The following is a 22,089-nucleotide window of genomic DNA, read 5'->3' as shown; positions in this document are numbered from 1 at the left end:
TGATCCCTTTCTAAACCTTGCTGGAAGACGGTGTAAGATTATTTCTTGGATACTCAAATGGTTATTTTAGTTTAGCGAATTTTCTTTTTAATAAAAGCACAGGCTTTTGTTTATTGTAATAAAAGTAAACTCCTACATGACCGAGCCATTCAGACCAGAAACGTTCGCTCCCATCTCTCTCCATAGATGCTGTCAGACCTGCTGCGATTGTCCAGTATTTTCTGTTTTTGTTTCAAACTCCTACATTAATTTGTTTCTCTTTGGGAACTGATGACATTTGCATGGATGCTGGTAGTTCTATTTAGTCCTTCACTCCTATCACACAAATGAGCCTGGGCAATAGGTTCTTGACTGTAGGGAACATCACAGTGGAGGCTAATTTTCCCTGATCCAGTTTCCATGTGCCCATTTTACAGCGGTGGATAACTTGATGACAGTCAACACTGAAGAAATTGGATGGTTATTTTCTTCTTTCCTGGCTTCAAAATGTTCCAATCAATTATAGTTCCCACCTCTTAACCAGTTACAGTAGTTAATTCATACAATGCACGGGTTAAACTAGAGAACTCCATGGGTTAAAGTAAGATGTTGCCAGTTCCCTGAAAACTTAACCTGGTTTTAGCTGACATGTAGCTGAAACAGTGGGTGCATGTTTGCTATTTAAGTCTGTTTTCATCAGGTAACATTTTTTAAGTGGAAGTTGCCTCTATTATTTGGATAATACTTGCTCTCTTCATCTAAGTTTATGTAAGTCTCAGTTTTTTGAACATGGTGTGAACTAGGAGGCTGTTAACATTTAATTTCTCCGGTGTTTCAGGTTGATCGGGATCGGGACCTCTTGATTCAGCAAACAATGAGGCAACTGAATAATCACTTCGGCCGCCGATGCACTACAACTCCAATGACTGTGCACAGGGTGAAGGTCACTTTCAAAGATGAGCCAGGAGAGGGCAGTGGAGTGGCTCGAAGCTTTTACACCGCAATTGCACAAGCATTTCTGTCGAGTGAAAAATTGCCAAACCTGGATTGTATACAGAATGCAAGCAAGGGATTACAAACCAGTATGTGACCTTTGAGTATTCCACAAAAAAAAACAGTATATGTGAACAAATCATTCGCCAGTTCATTGGAAGAAAAATTAACGGTGGTACTTAATGCTCGGAGATCTAAATTGATTTTAAATGCAGGATAAATTTGGCGGGCATAATTTGTATCTGCAATAATTTGTGAAGTTGCAGTATCTGTTCTTTGCTGATGTGGCAGAGATACGCAGCTATGACTTATCCTCGAATGCTTGCCTTTTCCACATCATTTAGCCTCTAACCCCACTGATCCTTATTACATCAAAGGGGCAAATTATCAAACAGCCAGAGCAATGAAAATAGAGTTTAAAAGGGCAAATGGTTTGCTATGGTCTTAGAGTGAATTGTTTGTTGAAACATGGTTTCCCTTTCTTAAGAAACAAAGCAGATGGCCAAGCTACTGATCTCCCTCATGACCAAACTGTTTTTGCAAGTTTGGCACATAGCTTTTTCTGCAAACACAATATCAGGATACTAGACAAAAGTACATAGTTGTTTGCCATTTTAAGCTTGGGCAAATTCCACAAATTCCTTTAGTGTATTGTTCTATTATGTTGTGCATAATTGATTTAAAAAGCCTATTCTGTTGGATCTTCCTATTTGTTAGTGGTATATATGTACACAGAGAGGTGGGTTTTGATCTTCTCTGAAGTTACGTTTTATGTTAGGATTAGACCTAAAATACATTTATAATATTTGTAGATTTTCTCAGTTTTGAAATCCTGCAAAATTTAGTTTCTAAGTCATGTAAAATTAATTTAATCAATTATACCATGTTTTTTTCAGCATTTTAATAGAACGAATAAAATTGAGCACCAAGTTGAATTTTATTTAAATCTTTTTATTTAGGCTTAATGCAGCGCCTGAGAAACCGAGAGAGGGAGCGGGAAAGAGAAAGAGAAAGGGAAATGAGGAGAAGTGGTGGAATGCGAGCTGGCTCTCGTCGAGACAGAGATAGGTGAGTCTGACTAACAGCTGTTGGATGCAAATGGCTCCATATGATATGCTGTAGCACGCGTAAGGATGCATGGGTGTACTCACACGTGGGACTCTATTTTATGGCCACGCTGCGCCTGAAAAACAGCTTGTTGCAGCACAGTGAGGCCGATGGAAGCCGGGAGACACTGCTCCCAGGATCTGCCCAGATTGCAACGCGTTGAGAGATTTAACAAAATCTCATGAGACATTGTGATGTGAATCCCGCCCATTGTGGACGGGATCACGTTTAGAAAATCTGCATATTAAGGCTAGAGAGATGGTACTGGTCTCCACAAATAGGGACGAGATGGAACGGCACTCGTGGAGGTTTCCTTGGGAATCAAACCCGCAGGTGCATGCCCTTTGGGGAGGGTGGCACCCTGCCACCAAGTGCCAGCCTGGCACTGCCAAGGTGCACTGTGTGAGGGGGGGGGGGAGAGTGGTGGGGTGAGAGACTGGGGAACCCTCCCCATGTCCATTAAGCCTGGGGGTTGGGGAGGGTTGCTTTGGGGGCTTGAGTAATTGGGCACCATTTTTAAACACTCCGGAGGTCCAGCGCACAGAGTTCCTCAGTGCACAAACCGGGGCTATGTGCAGCCTCCACTACGCGTTCCCCACTGAGGACCCATTCTAATTGGGGTGCCGTTTATCGGCGCTCAAATGCCCTTGCTATGGGACTTTGTTCTCATTTAGTTAAATCCCGCTCATGATTAACTTTTATACTGTTTCTGTTTAGTTCGGAAGTTGGGTCTTGCTCTGATTTGAGTCCTCTAATTGGAGAGAGAGGAATATTATGTAGTGGCAAACAAGGTTCAACCCAAAAGGTTTTGTGACTTCATTTGTCATCTCGTCTCATTTTATATTAATTTAAAACATTTTTTAGCTTATGTAATAGTTTTCTTAATGTCCTTTAAGTTGTAGTTAATAATGGCATAACTTTGTGATATAAATTGAATTTGGTTTTCACTAGTTCAGTGAAACCCAAATCCAGCTTATGTTGAAACATCGTCTTTGTCTTCTGCAGTCTTGCCAACTAAGCCTAAAAATCATTCCTATTTGCTGCCCAATCTGTTGTCTTCTCAACACATCCATGTTCTTACATGTATCATCACCAATGCTATCCCTATAAATATCTTAAGAATTGCTGTTTTACGATTGAAATTAGTAGTCATCAAACTTGACAAGTGATGATCTGTCATTCCAGATTCCTTTTTGAAGTATGTTTGCTGGAATGGTTAGTGCTTCTGTTAAACATTGTACTTAACTGCCTTTGTCATTTTAATAAGTTTGTCAACTTTTTTTCAATCAAATCGCTTGGACTATACCACCACAACCAGGGTTTGTGAAAATCCATAGCATGGATCTTCTCCGATATTCTGAATTGTTACAAACCTGCTGCAGGTGATGTTTAAATTGACTCAGCACATTTCAGTACATTTACATCAAATTGGTACTTGGAGCTGGGGGCTGGTTTAGCTCAGTGGGCTAGACAGCTTGTTTGTGAGGCAGAACATGTCCCGCAGTGCCCGTTCAATTCCTGTATCGGCTGCGGTTATTCATGAAAGTCCCACCTTCTCAATCTTGCTCCTCACCTGAGGTGTGGTAATCGTCGGGTTAAGTCACCACCAGTCAGCTCTCTCCCTCAAAGGGGAAAGCTGGGACTATGGCGACTTTACCTTACCTTGGAGTTGTAATCGCAAATCCAAAACATTTAATCAGCTTTTCACATTATTCAACCAAACTTTGGTCATTGTCATCCATTTTAACCATACAATGGCTGGCATGTGCCTGAGCCAATAAAATGCTAGTACAGTAGAATCACTTTACAAATATCAACAAAATGCTGAATAAACTTTGCATAATTTCTGCATGTGGTACAGAATAATCAGATTAGATCCTAAAAGATAAATCTGAGAATTGAATAACTCAACTTGCGCAGCTATATAACAAATTATTCCAGCTTTTAATTTAGTGTTGCTGTAGGGGTTCTAAAACAAATTAGTATTCTATACGAAGAATAGAGGTGCTGATTTGGTTACTTGGGGGTATATTTCCACACTTTTTAAAAGAATTAAGAGTGGAAGGATGGTGCCGCTCTTGTTTCCAGTTTAGTTTTAGTGTTGAAGAAATAATGAGAGTAGAGGCTCATTGTTCAGCTGCATATAACACACAAAATTTATTATTTGTTCTCGATTGTTTAGGGAATCAAGAAGGCAGCTTTCTATAGATACCAGACCTTTCCGGCCAGCATCAGAAGGAAATCCTAGTGATGACCCAGATCCACTGCCAGCCCACCGACAAGCACTTGGAGAGCGGCTGTACCCTCGAGTTCAAGCAATGCAGCCAGTAAGTATAATACAAAGTCAATCCATGTTGTGATAATCCTTACTTGTACGGCCTATCAAGGCTGGGTTTAGTTTAAAGTGAATTATGTAAACTTAACTTGGATTAAAAATTATAATGTATTCATTATTTATTTCAGGCATTTGCCAGTAAAATTACAGGAATGTTACTCGAGCTATCGCCTGCACAGCTCTTGCTGCTTCTAGCTAGTGAAGACTCATTGAGAGCAAGAGTTGATGAAGCCATGGAACTCATCATTGCGCATGGAAGGTAAAATACATTTGAAAGATTATGACCTCTGCTAATCCTGCATTTGTGATCTTCAAATCTGGCCCACTAAATAGTGCTTTTTATTTTTTTTCTTTTGCAGGGAAAATGGTGCTGATAGTATACTGGACTTGGGATTGCTCGATTCATCAGATAAATCTCAGGTAGAGGAAAATTTTATTCTGTGACTAAATCTAGGTTGGTTGGTTTTTATCCCAGCTTCTCCAACCTAATTTAGGGAAGGAAAACTTTTCAGAATGGAAAGAATGAGATAAATACTATTGTATGGCTGTTACTAAATTTTTTGCATGCCGTTCATGTTTGTTTTCATCTGCATTTAATGCTCATGATCCTACAGTTGTGGGTAACCAGCTAACTTTTTGACCACAGCAAACACTGGTTTGAATTCAAGTACTAGCTTTTTCTATTTTATTCCCAAAATCATGGAGTCATCGCAGCACAGAGGGAAGCCATTTGACCCATCCAAGTTAATGTCAGCTTTTTTTGTAGACTAGTCCAGTCGTTTCCCATTATTCACTTTATCCCTGAAGCCCTACGAGTCTTTTTCACTTGGATCATTGCCACTGGCTGTACTAAAACAACAAAAACATTCTTCCTCACTTCTCCCTATATTCCCTTGTCCAAAAACTTACATTTGTATACCCTAGTCTTTGTGCCATTAGCTAAAGGGAACAACTTTTCTTTGTCCACTGTTTCCAAACTTGCAATAATCTTGTATACCTGTTCCAATCTCCCCTCAATCATCTTTGCTCCAAGGGGAACCACCCTGAGCTTCTCCCCTTTCTATCTCTCTCTGCTCTGACAATGTCACATGGCCTCAAAACATTAGCTCTCCCTTTCTCACCACAAATGCTGCCAGACCTGCTGAGCTTTTCCAGAATTTTCTGTTTTTATCCCAGTTTCTCCAACCTATTCTTGTAGCTAAAATCTCATCCTTGGCGCCATTCTGGTGAATCTCCTCTACTTCCTCTCGAGGACCTTGTCACATCCTTCCTAATGTGTGGTCATCAGAACGGGACTCCGTACTCTAGTTCTGACCTAGCCAGAGCTTCAGCATAAGTTTCCTACTTTTGAGCTCCGGATCCCATATGTTTTGCTAACTACTCTCGTATGTCCTGCCACTTTTAAAGCTCCATGCACATGAACACATATCGCTCTATGCCCGTACACTCTCATAACTTAGCCTTTGATTCTATATTGCCCCTCCCTATCCCTTCTGCCAAATTATATCTGTTACTTGTCCACCCATTCTCCTGCCTATCTGGCAAGTTCGATTTGATTGGTATCATCCTCAGTGTCTGCCATTCCAAGTTCAGTGTCGTAAAATTTTTAAATTTTACTCTGTACTCGAATATCAAAGTCAGGGTTATTGGTCTATGCGAACACTGCTTTAAGTTCTTGTGCTATTTTCTTTTGTGGTTCTGCTGCAGCAAAGGAAGAAAGAAAAGCAAAAATGTAATAAGCCAGGAAGTATGTAGCCCCGGTATAACTGATGGATGATTTTTATTTGATCTGTAGCAGGACACTAGAAAACGACATGGCTCGAGTCGAAGTGTGGTTGATATGGAATTGGATGAACCAGATGATGGTGATGACAATGCACCTCTCTTCTACCAGCCTGGAAAGCGAGGATTCTACTCACCAAGGCCTGGCAAAAACACAGAAGCACGTCTCAATTGTTTCCGTAATATCGGCAGGTAAAATAAGATGCAAGAATTTCCGCAGTTAGACCACTAGCAATTGTGAATGCATCATGGCTGTGGGGTATCAGTAATTTATACTTTTGTGTCATTAATATACTCTTGCATTACTTTCAGGATATTGGGTCTATGTCTACTGCAAAATGAACTCTGCCCTATAACCCTAAATAGGCATGTTATTAAAGTTCTGCTGGGAAGAAAGGTAAGTACTGACTTCTATAGAATGCATACTTTATTGGTGTTTTCTATTTATCATGCATATAATATATACATACACATACACACCAAGTATTTTGCTTGATCTGAAAATAATTTCTTAACTTTCCAGGTGAATTGGCATGATTTTGCTTTCTTTGATCATGTGATGTATGAAAGTTTACGCCAACTCATCCTCGCCTCTCAGAGCCAGGATGCATATGCAGTCTTTGCAGCAATGGACCTTGCTTTTGCTATTGATCTATGTAAGGAAGAAGGTGGAGGACAGGTATGATGGTTTTTCAGTCACTTTGCAATTCGTATAGGATAAGTCCAAACAGTTAGTTTACTTCACACATCAAAACACGGGGATTGGTCATAACAATTTCCACTACCTGGAGATTCAAATAACCCACGACTGAACATGGATCCGGAAGTGGAACCAGATGAGTCTGGTGAAGGAAGTAAAAAAGGGACCTGCAGAAATGGGACTCATTCCCACTCTCTCTTGCAGGGAGAGTGCAGACGATCAAGAATGTTTTGCCCAGGTTCCTCTTACTGTTCAGATCCCTCCCAATCTACATCCCCCAGGTCTTTTCCAACATAATCGATAAGCTAATCATGGTGTTTATTTGGGGGGCGGAGAGCCCAAAGGTGAAGAAGAACATTGGGGCAGCACGGTAGCATGGTGGTTAGCATAAATGCTTCACAGCTCCAGGGTCCCAGGTTCGGTTCCCGGCTGGGTCGCTGTCTTTGCGGAGTCTGCACATCCTCCCCGTGTGTGCGTGGGTTTCCTCCGGGTGCTCCGGTTTCCTCCCACAGTCCAAAGATGTGCGGGTTAGGTGGATTGGCCATGCTAAATTGCCCGTAGTGTCCTAAAAAGTAAGGTTAGGGGGTGTGGGGGGGTTGTTGGGTTACGGGTATAGGGTGGATATGTGGGTTTGAGTGGGGTGATCATTGCTCGGCACAACATCGAGGGCCGAAGGGCCTGTTCTGTGCTGTACTGTTCTATGTTCTATTACCTCCATACAAGACAGTAAGGAAAGGGATAGAGAAAATAAGGGTTTACAGTACGGAGATCATGAAGAAAATAAATACTGGTTCATGTGGGTCAAAACTCAATGGAGTTTAGAAGAATGAGAGGTATACAAGATGATTCATAGAATCATAGAATTTACAGTGCAGAAGTGAGGCCCATCAAATCTGCACCGACCCTTTTGGAAAGAGCATCCTACCTACACCCATACTCCCTCCATAACCCAGTAACCCCACCCAGCCTTTTTGGACACTAAGGGCAATTTAGCATGGCCAATCCACTTAACCTGCACATCTTTGGACTGAGGGAGGAAACCGGAGCACCCGGAAGGAAACCCACGCAGACACTGGGAGAACGTACAGACCCCGCACAGCCAGTGACCCAAGCCGGGAATCGAACTTGGGGCCCTGGAGCTGTAAAGCAACTGTGCTACCGAGCCCCACTAGTAGATGAAGAGAGCATGCTTCCCCTTGCGGTGCAATCCAGAACAAGAGGTCATAGTCTTGGGATACGGGGTAGCAGATTTAAAACGGATGAAAAGAAATTGCTTTGCACAAAGGTCCATGTATCTGTGGAATTCACTGAATGCGGTGGATGCTGGGACATGAGTAAATTTAAGGAGTGATAAAGATTTTTTAGTAGCAATGGGTTGAAGGGTTATGAAGAACAGGCAGGAAAGAGTTGAGGCCAAGATGAGATCAGCCATGATCTTATTGAATGACGGAGTGGGCTCGAGGGGCTGAATTGTCTACTCCTCCTAGTTCTTGTGTTCTAAGAGCAAATAGACTAGAAATGTTTGGGCCTCTTTATTTCAACTTGAAAAAATTCTGTAACTGGGTAGAACCCTACAAGATTAAAGTTATTTTGAGGTAAATACCAATCAATTGATTGGTGGACATGATTGTGAGGATGCAAATGTAGATGAGGGGAACTAAGAAGCAGGCTTGGGACATTCAACTTCTCAAGCCTGACCCAGCCACCATTCAGTCACATCACAACAGATTTGTACCTCAATTCCATTTAACCACCTTTGTTCCATAACCCTTGATGCACTTGTCTTAAAAAAAGTTAACGGAGGTTAGAATGGAATTTTCCCAAGCTGTTCAAACAAAGTCATGGTATTGGGGAGTTAGTTGCTTCAAAGAAAAGCTTTATTTTAGATGTCAACGGATACGTGGAGTGAGCAAAAAAATATAATTAGAGACTCTTGTTAACAACATGAGCAGTCTTGGAGCCAAGTGGTTCCTTTCTGTGCCATAGTATTGTGATTCTACTGGCCAGTTAAGTTCATCAACATGCAAATGGTTCATGGCAACCAGCTGTCATTCTTCCTGAAGCATGTCCCAAATTCAGTACAAGAGCTCAGTGCGGCTGATTTCTTTGCTGGAAGGCAAAAGCCTACTTTGATATAAAATCTTGTTTCTTCTCTTCATAACTTTGCTGCTGCACAAAGATACAGATTTTGTCAGTAAGCATGAAGGATTCAAAGCACTGTTCAGACTGAGGTGTCCAGGTTTGCACAAGGCTTTATTGACTGAATCTCGCACTTGCTAAATGGTCAATTCTCTTTTTACTGCTAATTTGTATTTTATTGTTTCTTTTTTGAGTGTTTAAATTAATTGTATTGTTGCATAATTTATGTTGCTGCGATGCTGGCCTCTTGACCAGAGAGTTGGTTCTGATTGACTCAACTGGCTAAATAAATAATAAATAAAATAAACAACAGTGGAACAATTTGCTGAATCTGTGGCACTTGGTTGAAGTCATTCTCTTGAAGTGCTCCGGGAAGCTTCCACTGACTTGTACCGTTTGTTTCCCCCTTACTAATTATATGGAAGTCCACTCATTTGTATGTGAAAATTGTAATGTTCCGAGGAGGGCAGCAAAATCTAGTCAATCAATTAAATCATATGCACAGCAAACACCAAAGTTTTATCACAGTGCATGTACCTCTTTTGTTTTCAGTGATTTGCTTAGACTCTTTATGAAAGTGACGTGATTAAGTTTCTTTTACTTTACAGTAAATTTCCATTAAGTAAAGCTGTAGAGTGTATTTTGAAGTGATATTCTACTCTGCCTAAAGGAAAGGCATTAGAGTCCAGTGCTTTTCTACCTAAATTAAAAAACACTATGTTGCTATCCTGATTTTTCAGGTAATTGAGCAGTTTTCTCATTTTGAGAAGCATTCTGACAGCTGTTTTCCTTGCAGGTTGAACTTGTTCCCGGTGGAGCCAATATACCAGTCACTCCTTTGAATGTTTATGAGTATGTTAGGAAATATGCAGAGTATCGAATGTTGGTGGTTGCTGAGCAGCCTCTTCATGTGAGTTCCTCTATTTTTAATGCAAATGTATTGCTTTTGTCGGAAGGATCACTTATTAAGTCAATTCATTGAGACCACAGTAAATTGGTTACAGTGCTATGGAAACACTTTCTGTTTGACAGAAAATGTGTCTCTCTGATTCTTATTAATGAGATTGGCTGAATGGTGTGAAATCCATTGGAAAGTCCAAAGATAATAAAACGGATTTACATGTGTTATTCTCAGCTCACTGTGCAGTAAGAATGATTCAGATATCGGGAGTTTTGTTAATTTTTGCAGTAGCAATTGACAAAGTAATTCTTTTGTCGTAACTATAAATTAAATGTTATCCATGCCAAGTATGATTGAGTAATTAGCTGAAGCCCAAGTATGTAAAAGTAGCACTGGAAAAATTAACTGCAGCTATCCCTCCTCCTCCTCCACCTCCCATCCCGCATCTTTATATTCATCTCCCAGGAGGTTTTCTTTATATTAAAAATTATAATTAGGAAATAAAAGTGAGGAATTTCAACTGACACCTGAAAACAGTCTAGCAAGCAGCAGAGAACTGTTGTTCCATTAACCCTGTATTTATGTAGCAAAGATCTAGTGCAAGCAGGTTGGGTTAAATGTTCTCTTTCTGTGCTATGTAGAGGCACAGAAACAATGGACAGGAAAAGGATAGCAGGGCCATCAAGCGTGTGCCATGGTGTTGTGCTGCAGCTTTTGCACATTGTGTACCATCTTTGCATCCCACTCCCACAAGCCAGCCTCCTAACCCTCTGAGAAAGGCAAATAAAAGCGCAAACCACCATGAACCATTTAAGATTGGGACATAACAGTTTGCCTATGGGGTGAGGAATTTCCCCAGTCAAACAAGTTCTAGAAGACTATAGTGACTGAGAGAGATACCCCAGCTACAGTTTATATACAGAGATGGCAGCCCCAGTTGAGAGCTCCTGATTGGTTGCCGCCAGGAACACATTGCATAGACTTGCACGTTGCAATTAGTTAATGAAAACAGGATTTGTAATAGTATCTTCTGTCACAGTTGTCATGTTATATATCAGTGGTCTTTTCAAGCTAATTGGCTCACCAGACTTGCCACCACTTTCTATTCTGGTCCTGTGGCCTGGATTATATCTGCATTAATGTTACACCTTTCACGTTAGTGTACAATGTAGCATTGGTAATTCAGCATTGTCTTGTGTTGTGAAGAGTGATGCAAAAAAGTCACCTTTGCTGTAGCCTGGAGTTTGTGGATCTAACCTGCAGAATTCTTCAGTAAACTAATGTAGCCCTCATTGGCTTACTGGGCACTTAACAGTGTTACAACAAAAAGCGCTTGATTTATGCAGCATCTTTAACATCCCGAGGCTCTTCACAGGTTGTTATTAAGCAAATTTGACAGCTTGTGGTGATATTGAGGCAAATAACCAAAGGCTTGATCAAAGATGTATGTTTTTGAAAAGAGGGGTTCAGGAAGGGATTTCCGGAGCTTTGGGTCTCAGCAGCTGAGGATGTGGCCACCAATGCCAGGGCAATCGATAAACTGACTTATCAGTTATGTTGTTGAGATGAAAACAAATTGAACATAATGTTTTGAAAATAGATTTGCCTTTTATTGAACGTGTCGATATGTAAACCCCTCCCCACCCACAACTTGCTAAGAACAAAGAAAGGCATTGCTGTCGCACAAAACCATCTCTAGGTGATGGAAGTCAGACATAGGAGACCACTTTAACTAACTCCTGGGTAGTCCCACTTGCCCATGTCCTGCACTTGACTTCTGGCGGAGCTGAACCCTGATGTAAACAACCTGAGAATACAAGGTCTGTTTTTTCCTTCTTGCTGCCTTTTACAGTAAATAACTTGCAGAGAACTTTCTTTTTACTTTTTTTTGCTTTCATCTGTTCCTTGTGCAAGTTGAGAACCCCAGCAGAACAGAATGGCACTATTGCTCAACAGTCCCTTGACTCTTCTGACATTGTTTGATAATTGGGGGATCATGGCAGTGTTTTTTAAAATAGAAAATTAAATTGTGCTCTCACATCCAGCTCTTTCAGGTCTCCAGTTTTGGTGTCCCTGTGCTTTTTGGGCATCAATGGCAAGACGTCATGTTCTCCTGGAGACACTATTGTTTACCCCAATCCCATCCATTCATTTAATTCTCGTAACATTCCAAAAGATTCTGTATTTAGCAGAACAGCAAGTTACATTCCCTTTCACATTCCCAGGATGTTACAGAGGGATTCATGTCGACAAATACTTTTGAAATGCAATCATAATTGTTATGATAAGGGCAGCATGGTGGCCTAGTGGTTAGCACAGCTGCCTCACGGCGCTGAGGTCCCAGGTTCGATCCCCGCCCTGGGTCACTGTCCGTGTGGAGTTTGCACATTCTCCTCGTGTCTGCGTGGGTTTCTCCCCCACAACCCAAAAATGTGCAGAGTAGGTGGATTGGTCACACTAAATTGCCCCTTAATTGGAAAAAATAATTGGGTAATCTAAATTTTTAACAAAAAAAAAGAAAGAAAAAAAAATTGTTATGAAAGCAAACCTGTCAGTTAATTTATATACAGCCCCACAAGCTGAATGACACGATGTCAACTTTCTGTCTTGGTGATGTTGGCCTGGAGAACTCTGTGCAGGTCATAATGCCATTGAGTGCTTATGCCCAACTGACCAGACAGATACATGTTCAGTTTAACCCCTCAAGCAAGACATTGCAATACTTCCTCAGTACAATGCCAATATCTATTCCAGGTTAAGTGCTCGAGTCCAAGGGTGGGGGTTTGAACTATCAAATGTTAGACTTGGAGGGGAATGTGCTGCCACTCTATCCTGACACTTCAATTCCATGGTGAGACTTCTACTTTCAAAGCATCATCACAAAAGGCAGTCCCACTGATAAAATGTGGTTTCAATTACATTGCACAACTCTACTTTGTTTCCATGCTTCCCGCTGTCCTCTCCTGAAAGTGTTGGCTCTGCTTTGATATGGTTTCATGTGAACTAGGCATCCTTCAGCCCCGTATTGTTAGTTACCCTTAAAGTGAGTGTCAACCTTTGTGATTTTCATAATCGAGGCCATTCTCATCTTCTACTTCCACATGTGTACTTGGCGTTACTGGATGGCAGTCAGGAATTGGAAAGACAGACTGCCAGCACGTCGCTAATATTGCCACAGCAGTGATTGACTGTGTAGATTATGACTTGAGTTTAAGAATCCTCTCCAATTTAAACTCTGAGCCAAAAGCAGCAGCTTGTTTCCAGACAGGAATTTTAAAGGAAAACCTATAAATATAGAAAAGCGAATAGGGAAATACAACTATTTCTGCTGAGCTATCTTCCTGCATTTTTGGTTTCAAAGACCAAGGCGTAAATAAAAACCAGTAGAATGTTTTTAAAAAAAAATATATATATATATATGTATATACACAACATGATGATAGTTGGTGAAAAACTTCAGAAACTTTCACAAAACTGCCCACTGACCAGTGCTGCGACTCCATTGCAACAAGTTACATGCAGGATTTTACCTGTTTGCCAGCATAGCAGTCTCTCACACACAAAAATAACGAAAACGTATGACCGTGGGAAATTGAACAAAATTTGCATGCTTGCAATATATCTAATATACTGGGAGACCCCTCAGGGCATTGCTCACGGGGATTCAAGATTTACTTTCAGGTAAAATGGAGTCAGAACATGGCGGATAATTTTACCACAGTGATTCAGGTTATATTTCTAGAATTGAAATGTAAGTTACCTATGTGAACTTCTCCCAATATCATTATAATACCCTCACCAGTGGCCTAGACTGACGCATCCAACTGAGTAAGTATTGCAATTTTTTGAATGAGATGTTAAGCTAAGGCCCTGTCCCAACCTCCCTAAGATCATCTGTTTCTGGGTTAAATCCTAAACTACTTTTAAAATGCTGCTATTTGATCACCATTGCTTTTTACTTAATACATATTGCTGTCAGTAATATTAATGTTTTGTTGAATTATAGGCTATGCGGAAAGGACTGCTGGATGTACTTCCTAAAAATTCACTAGAAGATCTAACAGCAGAAGATTTTAGGCTCTTGGTCAATGGATGCGGAGAAGTGAATGTTCAAATGTTGATTAGTTACACGTCTTTCAATGATGAATCTGGTATGGGACAACTGTCTACTTGGGTTCAAGTATGGGAAATGTATATAATAATCTCTTAGTGTCACAAGTAGGCTTACATTAACACTGCAATGAAGTTACTATGAAAACCCTCTAGTCGCCACACTCTGGCGCCTATTCGTGTTCCACTGAGGGCAAATTCAGAATGTCCAATTCGCCTAACAAGCACTTCTTTCGATGAATGTATAATCATTATGGAACAAAAAATGCCATATGGGTGCTGGTGGTATAGTGGTGATGTCACTGAACTCTTAATCCAGAGGCCCAGTCAAATGCTCTGGAGACGTGGGTTCAAACCCTACTAAGACAGCTGGTGGAATTTGAATTCTGTTAATAAACTTTTAGAATTGGTGACTGTGAAACAACCGTCAGTTACTGGAAAAACCCATCTGGTTCACTATAGGCCTTTTGGGGAAGGAAACCTGGCACCCTTGCATGTTCTGGCCTGGATGTTACTCCAGATCTACAGAAATGTTGTTGCTCTTAAATGCCCTCTGGGGTGGCCAAGCACACCACTTTAATTCAAGGACAATTTGGGATGGATAACAAATGCTAGCATTACCATCCCATGAAAAAAATAAATGAATGAGAAACCAAGAATACTTTGAATTTACTCCGTTCTGTTTCTTCATGTATATCTGAAATTCTAAAGATATTTTAGGTGCTGGGAAGGGTTACTGCATTAGGAGTGGCTAGAATTTTTTTCTTCCTGATGGGAAGGCATCTAACACCCTTGAAAGTGAGCTTACTTGTAGACACAAGTCTGTGTGACTGCCTCCTCAATTGGATGCTTCAGTTTGTGTCAACATTGTAGCCCCTTCACTTTTATCTTCAGTAATTGATACTGCCCCCTGCCTCCACAGAGGAGCCAGAATATTGCATCCTTTCTCACTTATGTCTTGGGTTGAGTCTCTTTAGTAGAGGCAATCTAAGCAGTCAGACACTGGGTTAAGATTTCAGGGTAGTCCCATGCACACAAATGTAACATTTTAACACTTGCTTTGTTGCAATAGGGGAAAACGCTGAGAAATTGTTACAATTCAAGCGGTGGTTCTGGTCTATTGTGGAGAAGATGAGCATGACAGAAAGACAAGATCTGGTATGACTCTTGAGTGTTTTTGTTTTAATTGGGTGTAGAAAGTTTGGTGATGTAGGTTGTAACCAGGGAAACCAGGGATGGTTGTAAAACAAGTTGCTGAGGAATTAATTGTTTTGACATAAATTTGCTGATGGATGTGAAATGTTTTCTTTCTATCTTTTAGGTTTACTTCTGGACATCAAGCCCTTCGTTGCCTGCCAGTGAGGAAGGTTTCCAGCCAATGCCATCAATCACCATTAGGCCACCTGATGATCAGCACCTTCCAACTGCAAACACTTGCATTTCGCGTCTATACGTCCCACTTTATTCCTCCAAACAGATTCTCAAACAAAAACTGTTACTAGCCATTAAGACAAAGAACTTTGGTTTTGTGTAGAGTATAATAAAATGTGTGTATTGTGTGTAATAATATAACTAGGTCCAGGTTTTGTAGATTAATTTTTTCATTTGTCTATAAAATTTATGGAAGTTAATGCTGTCACACACCTGGAGGTTCAGTGGTGGTAAACATTCCTGTATTTGGCTTGTAGCTGAAAGTCCAAACCACAGGCTGTAGTGGCTTTGACCGTACCCTCCTAGGCTTTGGCTAGTCAGTAACCTGTTAGCCTAACCCCAGCCAAAGATGACAGCAGATCATGTATTGTTACACTGTGATTATGGTCATTTGGCCTAGGAGAACTGAAAATGTTTCTGAAATTTCACTGCTGCCTTTGTCAAAAGTTTCATCAAAGGTTCTTGTATAGAGGGAAGTAGGGAAATTCCGAATAAAACAAGAGAATGCTTTACATTTTGTGTGTGACTATTAAACCTGATGGGAAAAGCCCTTTTGTTCGCCTCATCCATTCATCATTGGGTAAATTTTAAATTAAATGTTATGATTTCTTAATTTTAATAGAGGTGAAATATATTCTCTTCATCCTTCTGCCAATCCATTGTTCAAGTGATATAAAACTGGTACACCGATCTCCTCCGTTAATTTATAAGGAAATTTAGTTTGGTATTGACAGTATATTTCAGTCACAAAATGTAAAACTGAGCCTTGCTATTGCACAGGTTGTACAGTATGCTTCTGTTTATCCAAACTACTTATGAAAATCATTGGTTTGGGTAATCACGTTAAGTTTAACAAATATGGTTTATTAAATTGAGGTTCCAAATATCAAAGTGTACTGTACCAAAGAGTTGGCAAACCAGTGCACATGTGGAAAAGTGCATTTTTGTATTAAAATAAAAGAAATTTGAGTTCATTGTACTTGCTGCCGTCCATATACTCCTATTGCTTCCTCCATTAGTATATTTAGCATTATAAAACTCCCCTACTTTTGTGACAATCGACAGATTATTAGTGTTACAGTGTTTAATGCACTTCATGATGTGTGCAAGTGAGGCAAAATGGAAGTAATCAAACCTTTTCTGTAATCTACATAATATGAACACAAGCTAGTATCTGTGTAGTCTAAATCGTACAAGGCTCCTTTGTAATACGAAAAATATGGCACCATATTGATCCTACTTGATAGAGCATCACTAAGTATATTAGTGTTGTCCTGTCAACAGCCCCCCCCCCCCCCCCCCCCCCCCCGTTTCCGATCTTGGTCTTGTGAAATGATCCCTTCGGACTATTAAAACTTGGATCCCACTGCCTGAATATTTAGACTAATGCTGATTGATTGAAACTTTGTACATTTGTGTTTGAGTTTCTCCTAATTGACTCCAAAGAAGCATTACTGAACACTCGATCATATTCAGTGTGGGGAGGGAGAGCAATCCCATCTCCTAAATTCCAAACTGTGATGATAATGTGGTGGCATAGTGGTTAACACTGCTGCATCACAACGCCAGGGACTCGGGTTCAATTCTGGCCTCGGCTGATTGTGTGGAGTTTGCTCATTCTCCCCGTGTCTGTGTGGGTTTCCTCTGGGTGCTCCAGTTTCCTCCTTCAGTCCAAAGATGTGACAGCTAGGTGGATTGGCCATGCTAAATTGCCCCAATGTGGGGTTGCAGGGATAGGGTGGGGGATTGGGCCTAGGTAGGGTACACTTTTCAGAGGATCGACGCAGGCTCGATGGGCCAAATGGCCTCCTGCACTGCGGGGATTCTGATGATTCTATGAATGCTGAAGTCCCATCTAAATTCATCCAGTACTCATAAGTAGTTAATTCATGAGTAGTGTCAGCATTCTGTCTACCAAAGAGCGAGGCATCATCTCTTCTCTGACTCCTCACTATTTTCATCTCAATGCTTTATGCAAACCATAATTAATAGTTTTATATATTTTAAAGATTGGGCTTGTGGAATATTTGTTGGCCTGTGCACTCAGTTTTTGTGAGGGCTCCTAAAGCAAACATTGTGTTGAATGAGAGAAGTAACTGAAAAATGGTCTTTAATTGTAAAAAATAAATGAAGATTTAAGGAGAGTTAGGTGTTGCATAGTTTTACAGTCCTGGGAAATAATATGTCAGAGACATTGAGTTTTGCAGAGGTAGCCTGAAGGTGAAAGGAGAATTTCCTGTTAGATTCTCTTTCTGTATCTTATGTAGGACTGTAAGTGATGTGCCACACCTCCCAGCAATATGGAGACAGCATTAGGTGTGTGCATTCCATAGAGTTGAGTCAGTTAAAGGTTTGTTCCATAACTGAGTACAAGGTATCCCATGCCAAATAATCCTTCAGTGATAGAAATTGTTTTTCTTAAAAATAAAGACCTCTCTAACATCTTTAGAGCTTAGGATATTAACGGTGACCCAAAAGGATATTAAAAGTGACCCAAAAGGTCTCCCCTCGCCTTGTGTTTCAACTCGCCTTTGGCATTAGAGGCCATGGTTTAAGTGAACATGCAATTAAATATCAACCAAGATTACTATATGAATACTAGTTATTGCAGTACCTCCATGTCACATGCTGCCCTTTGAGATATTAAATGCGTCTTTGTGATGCAGATGAATGCTAAATATCCTGGAGTGTGCTTCAGACAACACCTGGTCTCCCATGTTAACCAGCCAAGCATCCACTTGCCGTTTTTGGGATCATTTCAGGCCAGGAAATCATTCCACTACACAGTAATTCATTGTGTATGAAGAGCGATGGGATGTTTGAGGGAAGGAAGGGTAGATGATATAAGTAGGTTATGCAAGCCTTTTTGCCTCAACAATCAATTAATTGTCATGTTGAAGATGCAAATTAAGGAAGACCGTTTTTCTCAATTTGTAGGGTTTTAAGTTTTGACTTTTCTACCTGAAGGATGTATATGCAATTCAAAATCTTCTAAACTATTTGAAGTTCTTAAAGCAGTTTTTGCAATGGGAGCGCGGAGTTCTATTTGAAATCTGAGATGAGCACTTTTAAAGACCTGGTTAGCCACTGCCACCCCTTGTAAAGATCTCCAGGTTTTATAATAGGTGGGTGACTCGCACTATTCTTTCTGCGCAACAAGAATGCAGAATTATGTGGATACTATGAGCAGTGACTAGGCCTCCCTGCTGAGTGAATCTCCACCTAGAGTCAGCTGTCCATAAGTGGCACAGTGGCCCTTCATGAGGAAAAACCAGTTGGCAGTTTTGCTGCAGAATAGGAAGGCAGCCACTGGGTTGATCGTGATTTTGTTGATGTGTGCCAGAATCAGACATGGTTATCTCGCATTTAGTTCTTTAAAGAATCACTGGCCAAAGCACACATGCCTGCAATAATCATGAGATGGAGGGTCAGATATGTTATGCAGTTTCTGATGCCCTGACACTAGAAATGACTGACTCCATTGTGCAAGTGGGGGAGTTGGATATATATGGTAGCATTCACATCCTCTGGTTGTTGCAAAGCATTGTGTAGTCTATAAATTGCTTGGGGGAATTGTAGTCATTTGAGAATTTTTGTACAGTGTCTGTTATTTTAGGCAGTTTATTGATCACTTGCCATGTGTTGGGTGACCCAGGCTTGAAATACTGGTAAGGGACACCGCATTCTTGAAGGTTGCTTGGCATTACATAGTTTGCCAGCGTGATTGAACTGTTTTGCACAAGCCAACGCCTAAACTTGTTTTTCTGACTGCTACCAGACCAGTGTTATATTGGCATTTCACACAGTTACAAACTTTTCAAGTAACTCCCTTGTTTAGTGAGAGCAATAAATCTAATGTACTTGCCCAACACAAATTAACCAAGCCAATTTAAAAAAAAATTAAATACCAGACTGCAGAACTGAAAGGGGAAATGTGTAGAAAGGTGTGCCACAATGTTAGGACAAGAGGACCTTGATAGAAATAAATGGGAGAGATGTAAAAAGGCGTAGTAATTCACTATCCAATTTTGCAAAAAGTCAAGATTTACCCCAATCACTTTATAGCCAGGGAGGTATGAACAGTAGGTTCGCAGGTGTGGTAAATAGCGAGGAGGAAACCTTTGGGGTGATATAGATGGGCAGAACAGTGACCAATGGGTCCAATGAAAAGTGTATATTGTTACACATTGGGAGGACTAACAAGGCATTGGAATACACAATAAACAGTAGGAAGTACAGGAAGACCGTGGAGATGTATGTCCATAGATCCTGAAGGCAGCAAGACAGATAGATATGGTGGATTATTTTGCAATTTTAAGGATACCAAGTAACATTACCTAAAATGCTGGCCTTGAGGCATGTGTTTGAAGCAGATTGTTGTGTTAAATGCTGTGGCTTTTAACATGTTGCATGCTTTCCTTAGTGGTTGGTATGCTCCCCTTCCATTAGCGTGGGCTGAAAAGAATAATAAACAGTATGGATGTCAGTCTTTTCCAGGTGAGGTTATCAGACAATACAAGCAGCATGTAAAGCTCAGAGGTCAATACTGCCGGTAGCTATTGCAGAAGCGGGTAGACAATGGGCGCAGGGGCAGACCAATTGTACCAAGGTTGTCCATTGACATCCAAAATTAATACTCAATCACTTTGCAGAATAAGCAGCATCAAAGCCAACAGTGTATTTCAAAAACAGAAAAAGATCAATATTTAGAAGTCTTCTGCTCAAAATTACAGACTCCAGGTCAATTAAGAATTTGGAGAAATTGTCTCTTCATTCAATCATTGCTGGTGATATTTATGAAACGGGCGTAACACGTTTTGGTTGCCCCTTGGCTATTATCTTGGAAGCAGTGATGCTGATCCGAAGATGGTCCATGTGTCCAGAAATGTACCTGGACTAATCTGTCTAATACAATGATGCAACATGAGTATTATAATATCCTCTTGTGATCTGAATGGGGTGATATGTCATTCTCTATGCTCTTCTACAACCTTTTCAAAGGCAGTTTGCAACATATGATGAGACAAGCCCAGATATTAATCATTAAGCTGCTTTTACACAAGTGAACATACAGTCAGTCTACTGGTCAAAGAGGATTCCACTCACTGAGTTAGATTCTCACTTGTCCTCTGAAAATAGGAAAAAATAAAGAGCTACATGTTCTAACCTTCGTGTGAGCTTGCTGACTTATTTACTTTTGGAATTCTTTGAAAAGCAAGTTACCTACATTTTAGTTCCAGGCAGGCCTTTTATTCTTTCTGAACCTTCGTCAAATGTAGCTGGAAAATCTCTTCCCTTTCTCCTTTATCAGCAAGAAGAGATTGCAGCATTGACTTCCTGCTGTTTTTTAATTTCTTAATTTGTGACCAGTATGTGGGAATTGTTAGCAATGAGAGCATTTATTCCCCATCCCTAATTGTCCTTGAGATGATGAATCATCTTGAATTGTTGGAATTCCATATGTAGGTACGTCCACAATGCTGTTAGGGAGGGAATTCTGAGAATTTTGACCAACTGAAGGAACAGATATATTTTCTAATGGGGCTGGTGTGAGATTTGGGGATCTTGCAGGTGATGGTGTTCCCATTGATTGATTGATTCATACATCTCTAGGTACTTGGCACCTACTGGACTTGGCAGCCAAACCAGGAATCCCTCCTTGGTTCTCAAGAAAGCATCATCTGCTCTCAATGTATTTGGGAGTGTGAAGGATCCTCATGATTAGGCCATGAATGAGATAATTGATACTTTTATTTCTTTCAAATTGATGCTAACCTGCCCATCTGGCTTGAATGCAAATCTTGTGTTTGCAACCAGTGGTTTATCTTATTCATTTTAGATTTCAAACAACACTTAAAACCATAATTCATAGAATTTACAGTGCAGAAGGAGGCCATTTGGCCCATCGAGTCTGGACCAACTCCTGGAAAGAGCACCCTACCCATGGTTAACACCTCCACCCTATCCCCACAGCCCAGTAACCCCACCCAACACTAAGGGCAATTTATCATGTCCAATCCACCTAACTTGCACATCTTTGGACTGTTGGAGGAAACCGGAGCACTCGGAGGAAACACACGCACACACTGGGAGGATGTGCAGACTCCGCACAGTCAGTGACACAAGCCGGAATCGACCCTGGAACTGTGAAGCGATTATGCTATCCACAATGCTACCATGCTGCCCCATTCAACTTGCAATCCTACCCATATTTTTCTTAAATACCGAAATGTGATGCAAGTTGTGGAAATTCAGGAAAGCCTGATTTTTATCATTGGTAAACCAAATCTAGCTTGCACCGTGTGACCTTGTTCTATTTTGCACCAAATGTGTAAGAAATATGCAAAATTGCAATCATTTTAAATAGGAATAAGGAAGAGGCTTGTGCACTGATCCATAACATAATATCCACAATTTCCCATTCAACACATTTCAGTTGAGGATTCCAGTTTTAAAATGTTTATACTTTGCCAACACTTTTTGATTTAAAAACTCTCATCAGAATATTTTTTTAAAACCAAAATAAGCATTTGAAGCAAATCAAATTCTGCAAAAATTAGGAATAGTGAATAGCTTTTAATCCAAAAAAATAAACGGTTTAAACTCCACCGA

The 22,089-nt window shown here is 40.5% G+C and overlaps 1 protein-coding gene across 11 annotated transcripts in view; it reads left to right on the top strand.

Annotated features, from left to right (window-relative positions):
- The window catches only part of ubr5 (ubiquitin protein ligase E3 component n-recognin 5), a 170,989-nt gene extending 154,533 nt beyond the window's left edge, over positions 1-16,456 (top strand). For 6 of the 11 annotated variants that reach the window (XM_038810123.1, XM_038810122.1, XM_038810128.1 and 3 more), the window contains 13 exons: positions 818-1,061; positions 1,932-2,040; positions 3,265-3,294; positions 4,262-4,406; positions 4,543-4,673; positions 4,774-4,834; positions 6,210-6,388; positions 6,509-6,593; positions 6,720-6,875; positions 9,832-9,945; positions 13,943-14,087; positions 15,119-15,204; positions 15,368-15,607. In XM_038810123.1, coding sequence (XP_038666051.1) covers positions 818-1,061; positions 1,932-2,040; positions 3,265-3,294; positions 4,262-4,406; positions 4,543-4,673; positions 4,774-4,834; positions 6,210-6,388; positions 6,509-6,593; positions 6,720-6,875; positions 9,832-9,945; positions 13,943-14,087; positions 15,119-15,204; positions 15,368-15,580 — 1,698 coding nt within the window. In that variant the 3' untranslated portion in view covers positions 15,581-15,607. Of the gene's footprint in view, positions 1-817; positions 1,062-1,931; positions 2,041-3,264; positions 3,295-4,261; positions 4,407-4,542; positions 4,674-4,773; positions 4,835-6,209; positions 6,389-6,508; positions 6,594-6,719; positions 6,876-9,831; positions 9,946-13,942; positions 14,088-15,118; positions 15,205-15,367 lie in introns of all 11 variants that reach the window. The other 5 variants (XM_038810126.1, XM_038810127.1, XM_038810132.1 and 2 more) reach the window with 2 other exon arrangements.
- The last annotated feature ends 5,633 nt before the right edge of the window (positions 16,457-22,089 follow it).

Source organism: Scyliorhinus canicula, chromosome 10 (genome assembly GCF_902713615.1).
Source record: "Scyliorhinus canicula chromosome 10, sScyCan1.1, whole genome shotgun sequence".
Lineage (NCBI taxonomy): Eukaryota > Metazoa > Chordata > Chondrichthyes > Carcharhiniformes > Scyliorhinidae > Scyliorhinus > Scyliorhinus canicula.
The sequence above is the reverse complement of the archived record's forward strand: the minus strand, read 5'-3'. Positions and strand labels throughout refer to the sequence as shown.